The following is an 18,439-nucleotide window of genomic DNA, read 5'->3' on the forward strand; positions in this document are numbered from 1 at the left end:
ATGACCAGCAGCCAGTTTAAAATACTGATAACATGTATTAGTAATAATAATTATATAAAAACTTATATGAAAATATAACATGGACTGGAGACATTCTGCTACATTTGAAATGTTTACACTTTGCTAACAATTCGTACAAATACTTCTACTTACATAATGATTTTACTTTTAAATAACCTGTGACCTACTTCATAGGTCTGTATATACAAAGTAATTTAAACAAAAAACAGACTCCTTGAGAACTGAAGAGTGTTTCACTGTGTGTCAAACAGCAGACTTCCAAATATCCGTTTCCGTTTTTTTCCAGGCTTCAGTTCTTTCGAACATGAAAAAGTTCTGCATAAATATATATTATTTTACATCAGTGCCTAGGTCAGTGCTTGCTTTGGCCAGAGATGAGACGTATGACCCCTTCCTCCTTCCTCTCATGGCAACTTCATGGAACAGGAGAGAAGGAGGGTTTATGGGAGGAGCAACTGTTCAAGGTCCAGGTGCGTAAAAACGCACCAAACACACGCCAAACACTTACGAAATAGTGAGCGTCATTTCGAAAAAAGCCCGATCCTCCAGCTCCTGGTACCTCTATTAATTAATAAGCTGTTTGCAGAGAACGCCTACTGGATTTGCTGTTACAGAAATAACCAAAATACCGGAACGCGCTGCGGTGGTGCGTCGCTGAAAACGGACAAACGGGGCCAAAAAGTTCAGGGGGAACTTTAGATTTTTCTGGACCGAGGAAGGCAACTCTTTCAACAGATCAAGACGGCTTGTTTCAGCGATAAGTGGTGATATGTTCAAGAAAAGCAAGAGTAAAATGCTGGTGGATTATGCGTCAGAGGAGGAAGACATGTCCTGGCACTATCATCACTCCTACAAGGTAATGACACGGATGGAAAGGAAACTCAAACAATCGACTGCTTACAATGACAGGCAATCATGTTCGGCGACGTACCTGAAACAGCTGGGTTTTAAAAAACGGCAAAAATGATCCTGTGTATCTCTAAACTGTCTTGTTGCACTTGTTCAGCCCACCGTTTCATTTGTTTCAGGGTTCCCCCCCCCCAGGAACAAGTGTCAGGAAAGCAAAATGAGGCAAGGTCGTAACAGTAAAGCTGGGTCAAAATTCATAGCATGCCAGGTTTCAAATGATTGAAGAAAAAGATTTGTTTAGATGATATATAGATCAATATAGTAATTATTATGAGTATGATTATAAATGATCATAATTAGGCACAAGTCTAGTCTGCAACTATTATTTTAAAATTACTCTTAAGAATATTTAAAATACTTATCTATTGAAGCTGCTAAACTTACCTAACCTAAAAAGTAACCATATACACCTTATGCTGTTAAATTGAGATTGTGGAGCAGAGGGAGGAGGAGGAGGAGGACAAGTACTCAAACTCATGTCATGTCTGCCGAGGAAGAGAGTGACAGAAAATGCTGAGAGGTCAAAGAAGCGATGGCCCATTGTCTCCCCAGACTCAAACCAATCCAAACATATTTTAGATACTGTAAAACTGTAAGAATATCTAAAGAAGCTATTAAACTATAGCATACTATAGTCTTCTTCATGGGAAATTACAGGAATAAAGCTGTGGAAAAAGGAGAAAAAGAAGTATGCTGACTCCACTATTATCATTGAGTGCTTTAGCACCGACATAAATGTATAAAACAGGAATATTTTTTATATATATATATATATATATATATATATACAGTTTAAATAAATACAGTAGAAAGAAAGAACTTTAGACTTAACGTGTCAACTTTGCATCATATAAAGCTTAAAGACTCGACTGACTGACAGCACTTGTTAGTCAAAAGGTAACAACTAACAACAATGTACTTGTGTTTAAAAAAATGATAGACGCATACAAAGAAACACACAAATGCACAATTCTCAGGTGAGCAGCGGCATGTGAGATCTGAGCCTCTGTGTCATCTCTATCTGGCACTTGCAAGCAGCTGGGCTCTGTCAAGGTGCTGGGGGGCATAGGGGAGGATCCATGATAAGCCATACACACACAGGAGGCCAGAATCCCTGGATAGCATTATTATTTTTTTTTCTTCATAAAGGTTGGAGCCCTGATGGAGTGAAAGCATGTGGTATCTAATCAGCTCACTGTACTTGTGATAAAAATGCCTTTAAACTGTGTAACGAATCCAGGTTTAATGAAGAAAGTAAATCAATAAACATTAACAAATAAGATATTAAGAGGAGACACAAAGCTGTCAAACAAAAACTATCATTTTTATTTTGACAGAGAAGATGAAGTTTAAGTTCATTTTAAGACACTGTGTGATAATAAACCATGTCAGATTCCCTGCCTCCATCTCCTTGAGTGTATTGCCATAGAACATTCACTGGATGTGTCATGTAGCAGGGAATTGGAAAGATCAGCCAACACCATTTCCCCGCATTTTTCATCTGTTGTTGAGATAATGTGGAGATCTGTGACCCTCGCCTGGGTTTTATTGGCCGTTCTTTACTTCCACCCTGGGAACCAAGGCATGTGGGCCTTACCCCCAAAGAGCTGCTTTGAGTTCAGCTTGTGAGTCTGTGTCCAGTGGTCACCAGCTACTTTTTTGGCAATAAGAGCTGATCTGGGATTAGAGTAGGAACTTCTCCTCAGAATTCCTGGGAAAGTCATCAGGGAGGTCTCCATTGCAATAAAGTACATCCAGGGGTCAGGGGTTTGATCATAAAATGTCGTAAACACAGAGAAAAGAGGCAGATCCAGCACAACAGTGATAAAGGATGAAGCTAGGATCAAAAGTTATGATAACACAGTCTGGACATGCAGGATTTTCCTTCCCCTTGGTCAAATCACTGTAGCTACTCTGGTCCGATCTACCTCTCACAGTAAAGAGGGCAAAAGATAGATTATCCTGTGATCTTGAAGATAATCAAACATGTCAGATGGAATTAGAAAAATGTTTTATCAACTTTAAAGCTACAATGAAGAGAAATTTAACAGGAAGGTCAGGGTTCAAAATAAGGTTACAAATTATTTTCAGTTTATCTTCAGATCTATTAATCTGCAGTTGAATGGTGTGGTCTGTAAACTGTCAGAAAATAGTCAAATGCTCATTACAATTTCCCAGAATTCCAGTTTACATATGGTTTGTTTTATTTGACAAACAGTTCAAAACCAGCAACTTAAATGATTAATCCATTATCAAGATAATTACCAATATATTTTCTGACGATCGACTAATCAACAAATCGACCAATAGTTCCAGCTCTAGTTAGAAAAGTTGTTGTTTTTTGCCACTTTATAAATAAGATGGCGGTTTTTGTTTTTGTTTTACATAATATTTATTATATATGTGCGTCAGTAATATTCAGAAACACATCTTTTTGCCAAATTTGTCTGAAATATACAGCATATAAACAAAAGGTACACAAAATAACAGAAACACCTGACTTCCAAAGCAATAAAATAATCTTTATATAAATTAGGTCTAGGTTTACCTCTTTTTGCCCCTTTTTGCTCAGAACCACCACAGTCTGATCTGTTGGGCCCTTCTGGGTGTTAACAATAATGGTCAGGGACCTCAAAGGCACCACAAGCGCTGTTCTTTCACTTTCGTCCTCCAGCATTTATTCTGGTGGAACAGGGATGGAGCCAGTGACCCACAAGTCTGCTTTTCTAGCCTTTAGCTCTGTAAGTTTATAATATTTTTTCGAATAAGATCAAAATGTTTACTGATGGTCGTTACAAGATAAAGTGAGTCTCATTCTTGTGTACTTTGTTTGCTCCCTGTTATCTCTGTGTATGTTTCATGGCAGAACAGATGATTTACATGTAGTGCCTATCAAAGGAGTTGAAAGCGTACATCATTGTCACCAATACAGACAGACACAGACAGACAAGTATAAAGGGATAATACATCCATGGACAAACAGAGGAAATGAAGGAGGGTACAAAGGAGGAAGGGAGGAGAGAAAATGCAGGATTTGAAGTTAATATCTTTCCTCCCTCCACAGTGCTGAAGGGCGACTACAGTACAGGCCCTGTGCCGCAGATTGCTTTCTCACCACTCACTCTATTGAAGTTCAACAGGCTGTAAAAGGCAGCTGTGAGCTTGCGGGAGGTGCGTGTGCCTGTTTGTCTGTGGCTTAAAGTGCTAACACACCTGAGTACTTCAATAACACCACTCTTAATTCCACCATAGGGGCCCTCTTTGTGAAGTGGGATCACAAAAGTACAGATCAGGTCTGTGCAAAAAAACTTCAGACGTCCTCACATCTAAATCATTAGTGGTGAAGAACAGAAAGGTAAAGCTGAGTGGATCATCTGTTGAAGGGCATAGGGTAAAAATCCTGGAAATCAAACGTTTGTGGGTTTTGTCTTACAAGTTCAAACCAAATTGTCAGTATGTCTTAAGCATTTTTACAATCAAAGCAAAAGTTTGTCATTCCAAAAAATACGATTACGTGTTGTTTTTTTGTTTTTTTTTACTGAAATTTAAACCAGAATGTTGATGCAGGTCTCATATCTGTACGCCAAGTGTGAAGCTGTAGCCAGGAGAGGGTTAGCTTAGTTTAGCATAGTCTGGAAAGTAGCTAGCCTGGCTCTGTCCAAAGACTCCAGGAAGTCCCTGCTCGTCCCCCACAAGTTGTTGTTTTTACAACAATAGATGAGATACAGCATGTTCATTAGTGAGCTTCATATTAACTGTAATCATATGAGAGTGTGGTGCCAATCTTCTCATCAAACTTAAGAAAGTGAATCCTCATAGTTCTTAAAATGTAAATGTATGTATAAAACTATTCCTTTAAATATTTTTGGTCAAGTGCTAGTCCCTGTGCTTGGAGAATGTGGAGTATAGTTGGTGTGCAATGCCCCTTGACTACTGTTGGTACTTTAGATTGAAATTCACTGTGCGTCTTTATTGCCTAGTAATCTGGCTTTTTGAAAGACAACTCTAAAATTTACACACTGACACAGTCAAAGAAGGAATGAGAGAAAGACTGAGAAAAAAAACGACCCCCTGAGGTGCGAAAACAGAACTCTTGCTTTCTGTTGTTTGGAGTGTGGTTTTTTTTTTTTTTTTTTTTTTCCCTGAAACACGACCCCCCCCCCAACCCAAATCTGCCCTCCCCTCTTCCTCTATTTCAAGTTGTTTAATGCTTTTACGCAGTGCTTTTAAAAGTACTCAGCAATCAGTATGTGTGAGTGTGTCTTTGATCGGCTCAGGTGGCGGAGACCCAGCAGACTTTGCTCAGACATGTCCAACCACCGTTTCTCCTCCTCTCTCTCACGGAGTCGTTAGATGTCAGACGTTCTTACAGCTTTGATCGTTTTACAGAAATTCTGGCTCCACTTCAGTAATCTCAGGCTCAGCTGCACATCTGATGACTTCTTGCTGCCCTTTTCTTATGATTTAAAGCTTTTTTTGAAGTCTTTTGGAGCAAGTCCAAGTGAAGTCTATGATAATGGTTAATATCAGTCAAAATGGATTTCATAATGAATATAAGACTCAGTGAAATGGGTCTTGAAAGTTTTTCTTAATAGTGTATCTCACATATCTGACAACCAGTTGTTTCAATTAACAAAAAGGTGTGGGACTATGAAAGGTCTACCTGAGGCTGTATGATTTACTTTCCGTTTGTCAGCGAATTTTCATCAGGGCCAAAGTTGAGACTTGACTGTTTTTTCTTCATTCAGGTTAAGCTAATTCAATTACATTCAACTTTATTTTCATTATACTTTACTACACAACATAGGCTGTTGAAATTTCTTAAAAAACAGTAGTCCGTTAAAGTTAAGTTAAAACCTCATTATTGTGACTTAAGTCTGACTCAAGTCCACAAGCCTCAGGCTTGTAGCTCTGTCTATTGATTTATCGTTATCACCTATTATTATTATTATTATTATTATTAGATTTATCCCACAAAACAATAAAAAAAATATGAAACTTTAACACAAATAGTACACAAAGGATATATGAATCATTGGGGGAAAAGCCTGTAAACTGAAGCACAATGGACCCAAAATAGCTCTACTTATATACCCAAAGAGTGTGACATACTGTTGATGCAATAGGTCACAAATTTGTTTTCTCTCTTTTGTTTAAACCTGCCCTCTGAGTACAGTGGCTTCCCCTCATCCCCCCAGTCCTCTGTCCATCTATCCCTCCATCTCACCCTCCAAACACAGCGTGTTTATGCTACAGCATTAAAAAGGTTGCCTTTTGTTTTTTTAACAGGAAAGCCTGCACACACTCCACACACATCCCTGCCGCAAAGAGTGGAAGGTATGTGTGTGTTTGTGTTTGGGGGTTACTATTTGTGTTAACTCACTGCTGCTGTATGTGTGTGTGTGTGTCTCAGGACAAAGACGTAGAAGGAGAGGAAGAGGAGGAGGAAGCTGTCACTGCAGTATCCAAGGTAAACAGCACAATTTCACTGCTATACGGACGCAACACAGACACAAACACACTATTTGCTTCCAAACTTAAACTCAGTTTACAGAGTTTTACGTCTTACAGTTACCCCCCGCCCCCCAAAAAAAGATATGCACTCGTCCTGCATGCGCTTATCTTCTCACACAATGACTGTACAGTCATGCGTACATGCTTGCACTTCTGACATCACGCTCATGATTGTGTACCCTTAAAGAATCAATCTTATGTCGTCAAAAATGTCCACATCCTTCAATTACCCCAGTGACTACATAGATGAAACACTATGTAGTGCAGCTGAGGTAAAGCAGGAGGGTGGGAGGACTGCTGAGGCTGTAGTGTTTATCTGTAAACACACCAGCCTTCAGAGTTCACCCCCTGCTTTATCTGTAGCCTATCACTGGAAATCTGTCATTGTCTGTTTATTGTTATGACGCGTGTGTGTCTGTGCTTGTACTGTTATCTTTATTCTGAAACTCACAGTTTGGAACTGTTTAGGGGGGTCACTGTAGCTTAGGGTAAATGTGCAAAGGGTAATTCTTGAGTCTTACATTTTGCAGTTTTGACTATGATTTTTATCAGTAATAATAACATTGTACACAACTCAAGTTAATTGATAAGATCTGGAAGTGCTGCAACAATGTCAGAAAAAAGAAGCACATGCAATGAGATGATCATACAGGTTAAAGTGGTCATAAAATGCTCACTTTAATAATTTTATAATAAGCATAAATTGATTTAGGAGTTTTACCAGAATGGTTTAATATTTTTGTCATAGTGCACATTTCTGCAACACCTTATCATCCTGTGTGTTGACTGCTCCGTTTTAGCTACTGAATGAAGCATCTCACTATTTGATCTTTTTTTGAATGGGCAGTACCTAGTTAAGGACAACAGGGCAATCAGAAACATAGTAAGGTGGGTCCTGACTGGCTGGTAATCCGGGCTCAGTTCAGTCCCTACAAAACACTGTAAAATGTTTATTTCAACAGAAACGGTGGAGCTTTGAATTTCCTATCGCACTGCACTTTACTGCCTTATCGCAGCTGATTGGGTAACACCTTTGACATGCCCACCAAACGGGAGAAAACTTACCTCAAAGTCCGTTGCGCAATATTGCACACCGTTTCGAGGAAATATATCGCTCAATCCGAAGACGTAGCAAACTGGCGCAAAATGTTTAAAGATTGAAACCGGCCCAGGGCTTTGGTTCAGCTGTACATGTTCCCGAACCAGCTTCTTAACTTAAACTGGTGCAAGAGTTTCAAGGTGTTAAGTTAAAATTTGTCTTTCATACAAAACGTTTTAGCTGTGCACTGTCTCTCCATCACAGAAACAATCTTATGTCCATTGACTGTCTGGAGGGTATCTAAGTTTTGGTAAGGAGAGTGGGGGTGAGGAGAGGCTGTGGTCAGACTCTGTGTGTGTGATGCAGCTCAGTGTGTTTCTCCACCTCTGTTTCTGAGGGCGTGCCACACCAGCTGCTAGGCGAGCATTATGACCAATGTTGCATAGTGACGCAGATAGATTACGAAAGTAAAGGCAGGACTACAATCAAGCTTTTTCAGACAGTTTAGAGGAGTGTTTTCTGTGGGAGATGGGAATTCCCTTTGGAGTGGACCTTGGGCTTTTTTTTTACTTTGCAAACCTATTACATGCATGAAAAAGATGTGAGACAATAATCTTTAAACAAACCCTTAGTCAAGGTTAGTTAACCCAGCCGTGTAGAACTTTTGTCTTCCCCTTCTGGCAGTAAGAGTAATTAAACAAACGCTGTCGACGAGTGCTCATGATGGATGCCTACAGGAGAGCTCGCCCCAGGCTAGTGTTAATATACAGAAACTTCCACAGTTAGAAGAAAATAATCCATTATTTAGGTAGAGTAAATGAAATGGCTACATAGCCTGCTCCAAATATTATACAAAAACCTGTCAGAGAGCAAGTAACGTAAAATCCGTGTCTGCCTGCAGTCCCTTCTCTTCCCTTAGCACTCTCCAACAAGGGAAAGCTTTCTTTTTTTGATTGCGTTAAGAGGAAGGATTACAGAGTTTTTTTTCACAAACGTTTTTTTTTGGATGCTTCTTAGTTTTTTCCGCCATAGTCTCCATAATACTCCTAGTTGCTTTGGTCTAATCTGTTACTACGGTTGCTCCAGAGCCCCCCGTCAGTTCTGACAAACCAGTCATTGCTGGGTGGCGTAAAATACATATGTGCTGCAGTGCGGGTATATTGTCCTTGCTACTAGTGAAGCAACTCATGAATGACTGTTTTGGTTCTGTATTTTTTTAATACCCCTACTGCATATATACCTCAAATTACAAAAATCTATGGCCATAACGTTAAACCTCATTTCTTAAAACTTGTGTGGGGGAAGCTACTTTATCTGCACCGATGCCCACTCCAAACAGTGTTTGTGTGAGTGAGATGGTGATGAGAGATATGTAACATCTCCTGATAAGTACTGACAACAAGCCTTAACTTATAGGTGTGGTTGTGATTGAACTCTAACTGCGTAAATCTTAAGTGTAAACCTCACACATTCACAAGACATTGTCTTTGACTCTAGCTGCCTTGTTACTGTATGTATAGCTAGCTAGCTGACTTAGTTCACAGGACATATTTCATGACCTGTCCTGTTTGTGAAGATAGGGGTGGCTGGGCTGAAGAAGGGAAGGAAACGCAGCATTCTTTCGAGGAGCTGGGCCTTTTGGACGGGAACAATCACCGTGGAAGAAAAACAAGGCTGAAAATAGCCACAGACTGCTCTGACTCTGTGGATGGCTACACTTCTTCCACCGTTGGCTGTTTTATGCTCATATTAGGACCCACAAAGTAGTTTTTCACTGTAAAAGGCTGATTCCATTTCTAGATAGAGGGAGTTTAATTCTAGACTGCTGTATTACCGTTTTCCAACATAAACTTCATCAAACCATATTTGCAAACCATTCTTCATTTCGCCTTTAAAATAACATATATTTCATATTTAAAGGACTGACTTCCTACACTGTGCAATAATGTCATTCATTTCTATGACAGGGATCAAACTGACACAGTGGCTGAAATGTTAAATGGAGGATAACATTTTGGGAAATAAGGTTATTTTCTTTTATGCTGAGAGCTAAACGAGAAGATGAATGCTATCCTCATCTCTAATGGTTAATGTGTAGCTACAGCCTGCAGCCAGTTATCTTAGCTTTTCATAAAGACTGAAAACCGGGGGAAACACTAGCATAGCTGCCACATAACCCACTGTGAAACCTTACTGTATTAGTTATTTACAATCTTTGGTTTTCATACCGATTAAACAAACAAGATATGTGTCAATGGGAGAGGCGAGGTTAGAGGTGCTGGTAGGTGGGTTTTGTTAAGATTGCTGTTTCCCCCTGCTGATGGTAGCTTCATATTGAATGGATCGGTAACTAACTTTTGACAAGAAAGCGAATAAGCGTCAAAATTATTATTTATAATGGTAATAGTGAACAGGAGCAGCCCTCATATATTACGTGTAGCAGAGAGACACAGGAAAAAGATGTCAAGCAACAAAGGCCGTAGGTGGATCAGAACCCATGAAAAGTAAATGCAGGATCTCCAATAACTGAAGCTAAGGCTTTCACATTAGCCCATCAAAAAAAGACTAGCTTGCAGTCTCTAAAAAAAACTATTGTGTCTGATAACCAAATTTAGCAATATTTCTAAATACAAATACCTCTTTAATCTCGCAGTTTCCATCTCTGGGGTATGGATGGAAGAATTTGGGCCAATAAGAGCTCTATTGTTCTGCCAGGCATGGAGCTGTAGGTAAAGCTCCCCCACACAGCGAGCCTCAGTGAGCTGCTTGGTTTACCTACTTTTTGGCCGGAGAGATTACTGGGCACTGAGCTGCTTTGGATCTAGAGGCCCGGAGGTTAATGCTGAAGAGAATGGTGAATAGGCAGGCCTCTGTATGTGCACGCATGCATGCGTGCACACACACAGCTGGAATTATGCTACAGTTCATGCACACACACATACACTCAATCTGCTTTGGCATCTCTGGTTTCTGCTCTGAAAAGTTCGAACTAGAGCAAATCTGATCCACGGTTTACACTTGGCAGCACACAGGAAACAAGAAGCAGAGCGAGGAGTGAGACAGAAAGAGAAGAGACAGGGCGCTGAAATAGCTGAGACAAAATGTTGTAAATATTTTTTATGATAAAAAACTCGTTCATGACGATGAGAGGTGAGATTTGATTTTTCTCTTATCAGCAACAGTGTCTGTATCCATATGAGATACCAAAGTTAGGCAGAGTAAAATGAATCCATAAAATGTCACGTAGTTTTGAATATGAAAAAAGGTCATGAGTTGCTCTTGTGTGTGTTTGATAAAGTGTATCTGTGTGGCCTGCATATCAGTAGGATGAACTGTTCTGTAAGTTCAAGTTATCTAAACTGTGACATTCTGAAGCTTGATCTCAGAACTGGTGACGTAATCGTGTTTGGCTTGAGTGATGACTGCTTTCATGTCCAGCTAGCTGTTTGCTTGTTATGGCCGCTGTCACATCCTCTGGTTTGAATCGGACACCTCTTAGATGCTTAAAATATAGAAACGAAAGAAGCCGTTTACATGGGCTGCCAAGGTCAGATGCATTCATCAAATAATGTTGTGTGTACTGAGAATGATTTGATAACGGTAAAGCAAAAGCAGGCACAGATGTGAGTAGGGAGTAAACGTTATGACCTTGACAGTTAACATTGGGAATTCTTCCCAGGCATGGATAGAAAGGGCCAAAAGCTTGTTCATATTCGCTGTGGAGGGTGGAATCTGTGCTCGGTGGAAAGCTGTGAGTGCAGGGAGGAATTCTGACGTGACGGGGAGTCCGGGGCAGTTTCAGTGGGAGTGGAGGGTCCTTCCACTGGAATGTGCTGTGTGTTATTAGTCAGTGCCACTCAATCGGTCTCTCTATATGTGACTCTATATATGTGTAGTTATGAGTTTTCTTCTCCAGCAGCAATAAGAAAGTTGCCTGGTTGGTTGTAGCATTATAAACCTTAAAGGAGAAGTTCAACATTTCGGGAATATGCTGGTTTGCGTTCTTGCAGAGAGTTGGATGGGAAGATCAATACTGCTTTCATGTCTGTACAGTAAATACTGTATGAAGCTATAACCAGCAGCCAGTTAGCTTAGCATAGCATAATGTCTTGAAATGTGTGGGAAACAGCTCTATCCAAAGGTAAGAGAATCTGTCTACTAGTGGAGTAACGTCCGGACAAGAAACCACAACATGACATTTATATACGCTTCTACAGATTAACCAAATGAGATTTATCATGTTAATTAGTTAGCTTTAGCAGTGCTACTAGGCAGATTTTGTTACCCTTGGAAAAAGCCAGGCTAGCGTTTTTTTTTTCCCCCCTTTGCATTAAGCTGAGGTAACTAGCCACCATACTCTTTTATATGGTCAATATGACACCAGAGCTAAATTAAGCTTCATATTTAGGGAAAAACGGCTAGCCTGGCTCTGTCCAAAGACTCCAGGAGGTCACTGTGCCCAGTCAAGAAATAGTTGCAGCACATAATGCCACTATAAAACCACAGCATTTGAATTTTACTATTGATTTACATGTTTTGCACAAATTAGCTTAACTAACCAACTGATGACAGTAGCTTCATATTCACCATACAGACATGAGAGTGATATCAATCTTCCAGTTCTCTACAAAACAATGTGTCTCAAAATGTCAAACTATCCCTTTTAAAAAGATTGGTGTTGCAAAAAAAACCAACCTTTTCTTTCTACCTGTGTGAGACTGATTACCTTTTGTTAACCAAAAAGAGTAGTTTTAAAAATGGATGATTGCTGTATAGATGGTTTAGGTTTGAGGAAGAGCAGTTCAGAGCCAGTGAAGCCCATTTAAAAAAAATGCACCTTCATCAATCTGAACTGCTTTTCTAAATTCCTGTGAAGTTGACTTTATGAAATCAACCTCTTCGGGGAGCATAAATCACTCACAAACAGGCATGGGAGATAACACGCTACCATGCAACAGAAGAGGATAATCATTTCGGCTGTGCAGTTCAAAATCAAATGTTCTCTTGTCTGCTGGTTTCTGTCAGGAGGCCAAGGTGAAGAAGATCATGTCCAAGAAAGAGAGGAGGGAGAAGAAGATGTTCTCCTCTCAAGATGATGAGCACTTGTTGTTGACCGGAGTAAACCTGGCTGACCGAAGAGGGTGAGCTTACACTTATAGTTATAACGTTATCATTAAACATGTTACTCTATGCTAATCATTATGAGGATATGTTATCCCCATCGACAACCTTGTAAATGCTTACAAGTTAAAGTATCAATAACTTAACACGTAAACAAAATAATAATAATAATGGGTACTTTTAAAAGATATTTAAGGGTATAATAATAGTTTCACATTTTGGAAATGCGCTTCTTTGCTTAGTTAGTGAGATCAATACCTCTTATGTCTATTTGCTAAGTATGGAGCTAGAGCAAGTAGGCTGATCATAGAAAATGCAAACAGCCAGCCTGTCCAAAGTTTAAAAACCTGCCTACTAAAAGCTGGCTAATTAGAGAGAGTCAGGCTCAGCATGCTAAGCTAAGCTAACCTCCTGCTGACTGTAGTTTATTTAGCGACATGAGAGTGGTATCGGTCTTTTCTCTCACCAAGTGTATTTCCCAAAATCTTGAACTATTCTGTAATTACTCAGAACATTTTGAAGGCATGACTTCAATGACTTCAACAGTGGTATGGTTACTTTCTCTAAGATCTAAATACTTCTTTCACAACTGTCTGTAACTCCATGTTTAATGACCGCTTGCACTTAAATTTACATTAATACCACATCTAGATACTGGGCTATATACTACAATACTCATCCACCGTTGTGTCCAAAGGCGTACGACCTCTGACATGAATAGCAATTGTAAGTCGCTTTGGATAAAAGCATCAGCTAAATGTTAAATGTAAATGTAAACATCAAGCCTATGTTCTGTGGTGACCATGCTAATGCTAATGGTCACCATGCTAACCCACTGTGATTTGTTTGCTTTTTAGCGTTAAATTAGGTTCAGATATGCTCAGTGGCCACTTTATTAGGTAAACCTAATAGCCATAAATTCAACATTTATGATAATAATGGCATTTGATTATATGTTTAATATTGGGGTTGGAGTTACAAGTGGTGTTGAACTGGAATAAATTATATTTAGAGGTGGTTCTAATGGTTTGCCTATCCCAGTTACAAACACGAGGGGTGCTACTACCTAAGTAATAAGCATATGGTCGCTTTTAAAGTTGTAACAAAATCTGGCTATTATAATCTTAGGAAGAATAGGTGGCAGATCTGCTGTACTGGATTGCATTAGATTGTGTAGGTGTACCTAATGAAGTGGCCAAGGAGTGTAATTTAAAGTAGCCTACTTTTTAACACCACTAACTATATGTAACTTTTTGCTAAAAATATTGAAGTCAAACCTGACCAAATCATTCCTGGTTCACATCATTGTAAAGGGGATATACCCAGTAGCCATTACTGGTCAAGTGTGTGTAGCAAAAATATTTACAAACTTGATTATAAATAATGGGGTCATGTCCAACCACTTGTATTTGTTTACATGTAATACAGAGCTTCATTTGCCAGCAGTTGTTATCTTTCAGACCCCTTAAGGAAGTGGAACATGTATGAAGAGGAAAACAAATTAATTACCTCTGACAAACAACCGGGAATTCCTATATAATGACTTGCTGTGTGAGCATATCTCACACACACCCAGTCAGTCTTATTTTTAGTTAAGATGTGAGAAGTCAGCTGATTATTTTTTACACTGCAACAGCCACTTTAAAGTTTGTGTATCTCTGATTCTCCCTGTTTTCCTCTAAAGGTCTCACAAGAAAATCAAGGATGATGAGAAGGAGAAGGAAAAAAAGGACAAGCCAGAAAAGAGCCACTGCTTCTGGGATAGTGTTACCATGACAATGCGGCAGATCTCACCCACCAAAAAACTGGAGAAGATGGAGGGCTGGGAGCCGCCTTGCCTGGATAATGTAACGGAGCCTGTGACCGACGAAGCCCCAGAGGACAAGAGCAAGAAAGGGGACTCGCCTGTGTCCTTCCCCGACTCTCTAGGCCTCCCGTTGGAATTGGCCTCCTGGGGGGGGCGGGGTTTTGAGGAGGACTCCTCCCGCTATGCTAACCTGTCGGACTCCAAGGATTCAACAGCCGCGGTCAGGTGGACAGCCCGCGCCAAAGTCAAGCTGGCTGGCATCAGCAGGATGAGCAGAGGGATTGTGTCAGAGAGTGCTTGGGAAGGGTTTAAATAGTAGCCATTTTACCTTTGATCCACCTCCTTTCTTACCTACCATCAGTAAAGAGGATGAAGACCTGAACCAAATATCTGCTTGTCTCTAGTCTAGTTCTGGAAGAAACTGGTGTTTTTTGTCAACTGGTATTGAGATGCTGTAGTCAAGCCCTGAATATAACACATGAAGTTTGTCCTTACTATTTTAGCAGATTTGGCTTTTTTTCTGCAGGGCGGCCACATTTGAATCACTGATTGACTGTAAATTAAAACAAATAAAAGCCTTAAACTACTGAACCCTTTTAACTGTGTATCCCCTGGCTTGGCATTTAGATGTTTGATATTTTCTACAAAAGGAGAAGTTATTTTCATATAATTATTGTGGCTGTCAAAGGTAAAGAATCCATGAAGAATATGCAAACCTGCTACTGAAGACTGTTGGTTTCCACTTCCTTTCTGTCCATGCAGTCGGATCATCTGAGTACAGAATGAGAGTCTCACGCTTAATGTATACATCAACAGTGGGCTTAAAATCTGTGCAATCTTGTCTGTCTGTGTGTGTGTGTGTGTGTGTGTGAGAGAGAGAGAGAGAGAGAGAGAGAGGTGGATAGTAAGAGGAGAGAAAGTTTATGGATGGGCATGAACATTTGTTTTAGTGAATCACTCAAAGTTTGAAGCTCTGTTGTGTTTTGAGTATGTGTCATAGACTGATACATCTTTAAATCTGATGTTGAATAACATTTTTATAAAATTTGTAATGATGAAAACATAAAAGCCAGACTCTGTGTGTAGTTGTTTCCCACAGTGACTCCATGCACCTGTGAAGTGCCTTGTATCAATAGAATTATGTCATGTGTTTGCTGTAAATTTGACCTAGACCGAATCATCCTCTGCTGTGCTCACCTCAATGTCTATGCAGGTGTGTCAACCCAGCATGTTCCTGTGCTGCGTCAGCCTTTAAGTCCATTCCTGGTTTCCAGTTACAAACCAGTGTCCGCGGATGTTGTTCGCTTCACCAGCTGGAGCAGCAGAAGTGTTGCAGTGTGTGATACATTATGAAAAGCTAGTGGGTTCTTTAATGCTGTTTGCATATCTGTGTATTTTATAAGACTGAGGCCATGTAGAATCATTTCATTTCTACAATGATTTTTCTTTTAGATTATATGAGAAACATCATGCCATTGGGCTTTGCTTCTCGGTTTACTGAATTTGTTTGATACTGACGTCTGCTTCACTGCAGACATCCAGTCTGCTTCCAGGGATATGCCAGTATCCTGTATTTATTCACTAAAAGGCTGCGTCACATTTTCTCAAGCAGAATAAAGATTTAGTTTGACTGTCTGGCTCTACTTCTTTCAACACTTTGCAGTCTGGAGTAAATCTACGCCTTGATTTACCAGACTTTGCTTTCACCACCCACATGGTTTTCACTGATAAAATGGCCAAAACAGAAACAGCCTGCCCAGGTTCTTCCACCAGCAGGCATTTAAAGCTGGACAGCCACTTGTAAAACATACCGTGACCTTAAAAATTGAATAATACATATAAATACTGTCCATAATGTTCTGTAAAATAACACTATTCTTCCACTTTGTATATTCATGTGACATTTCTTGTTATTATATTTCATTTTCAATGTATTTTTTTAGAAAATGTCAGCTTGTGCAAAGCAAGTTACTTTTCATTTATCAGCCTTTAAAAACAATTTACATTACATACAAAAAGTTACATTTTCAAAACACTTCACACACAGGGCTAAACTGAAAGTCACTGGCTAAAATGACACACTGTATTTGGAAAATGCACACTCACAAAAGATAAAAAACATACAACAAAAGCAAATGTATATCTAACAACACAACTTGTGGTGAAGATCATACAGTCCTTCAATTAATCATTACATAATGGACAACAAAATACAGCTATCAGTATGAACCAGTTCAACCTTAGGTTGTGATACATGCCATTTTATTGATACTTTACATAGTATGTGCCAAAAAAGGCAAGAAAGCATATTACAGCATGAATTGTATTTTCTTTAAAGAGATAACACACCCTGCTGCACCAACACTTGCCTTGTTGCAAAACTGAATGCAACATACAATAAGCACCTAGACTACACAAATCCAGACATTCATCATGGTACAGCTTTTGTACTTCATTCTTCCTTCACCAAAGAACCAATAAAGAATTTCATTCAAACTCAGAAATATTCAAAAACAAAATGTTTTTATTGTAGTTGCAGATCAGACCTGAACAATGGTCAGGAGGAATTTTGGACCATTCCTCTTCACAAAACTGTTTCTGGTCAGCAATATTCTTGGGATGTCTGGTCAGGACTCTGGACTGGGCCGCTCCAGAAGGTGTATTTTCTTCTGCTGAAGCCATTCTGTTGTTGATTTACTTCTGGGCTTTGGATTGTTAACCTGTTGCATCACCGATCTTCTGTTAAGCTTCAATTGGCAGACAGATGGCCTTACATTGTCCTGCAAAATGTCTTGATTAACTTTGGAATAAATTTTTCTGTCGATGATAGCTTCCCTTCCAGGCCCTGAGGGAGCCAAGCAGCCCCAAACCATGATTCCCCCTCCACCATACTTCACAGTTGGGATGAGGTTTTGATGTTGGTGTGCTGTGCCTTTTTTCCTCCACACATTTGGTTGTTGTTCCTTGCAAACAACTCAACTTTGGTTTCATCTGTCCACTGAATGTTTTGCCAGTAGTGCTGTGGAACATCCAGATGCTCTTTTGCAAACTTCAAACATGCAGCAATGTTTTTTTGTACGACAGCCAGTCATATGGAGAGTAGCAACACTGCTGAACTTTCTCCATTTATAGACCGTGTAGTGGCCACTATTGCAGGACATAAAGTTTCTGACTCATGCTTCCCAAAAAGGGCAAAACTGTATATTCCAGTGAGGCAAGGAGGCAGATGTAAGATGAAAAAATATCCATTTTATTTGACTGTCACAAAACAAACGTCTCCAGCCAGAGTCCTAAATATGTGTTCTATCAAACTTACTTAAACAAAACAACAACTTCAAAATTTCCTATTGCTATAACGCGACAGTCAGAAAACTGTTGCTCTATGTCCTGCTGGGCTGACCTTTTACCGCAGATCACCTCATTTTTACACTTTTTTTACACTTAGCTGCATTTTACAACACTTGAATAGCTCTGAGTTAACAGAACAAACTAATGGAGCACAGCTACACGTTAATTCACCACTTAAACAGTAATGACACCCATCTGAGACAAACATAAAATTTTGCCAAGTGCTAAACACATAAAGGAAAATTAACATGACTTATAAATAAGAAATTATCCACAAGATTAACCATGTTTTTTCTGGTGGCTCTAACAGAGAGACCTTTGTAACCCTTCATGCAAACCAACAATTCTTCTTCTGAGAGCTTTTTTGTTTGAGGTATGGTTTCACATCAAGGAATGCTTCATAAGAGCAGCAAAATTAAAATTGGTGTTTTTTTTATAGGGCAGGGCAGCTCTAACCAACACCTCCAATCTCATCTCATTGATGGGACTCCAATAGACTTTTGTAGAAGTCATTAGCCTAGAGGTTCACATACTTTTTCCACCCCACACTGTGAATGTTTACACAGTGTGTTCAATAAAAACATGAAACTGTTTGTATGGTATTTCTTAACTGACTGTGTTTGTCTATTGTTGTAACTTAGATGAACATCAGATCACATTTTATGACCCATTTATGCAGA

General features: G+C 39.5%; 1 protein-coding gene across 1 annotated transcript; it reads left to right on the forward strand.

Moving 5' to 3' along the window:
• The first annotated feature begins 464 nt into the window (after positions 1-464).
• On the forward strand, positions 465-16,042 carry si:ch211-225h24.2 (uncharacterized protein LOC564539 homolog). The gene is made up of 4 exons (XM_046061120.1): positions 465-877; positions 6,344-6,400; positions 12,509-12,624; positions 14,289-16,042. The coding sequence occupies exons 1-4, from the start codon at positions 791-793 to the stop codon at positions 14,725-14,727; spliced, it is 699 nt and encodes a 232-aa protein (XP_045917076.1). The 5' UTR covers positions 465-790; the 3' UTR covers positions 14,728-16,042.
• Positions 16,043-18,439: the final 2,397 nt, after the last annotated feature.

This window comes from Micropterus dolomieu, linkage group LG10 (genome assembly GCF_021292245.1).
Source record: "Micropterus dolomieu isolate WLL.071019.BEF.003 ecotype Adirondacks linkage group LG10, ASM2129224v1, whole genome shotgun sequence".
Lineage (NCBI taxonomy): Eukaryota > Metazoa > Chordata > Actinopteri > Centrarchiformes > Centrarchidae > Micropterus > Micropterus dolomieu.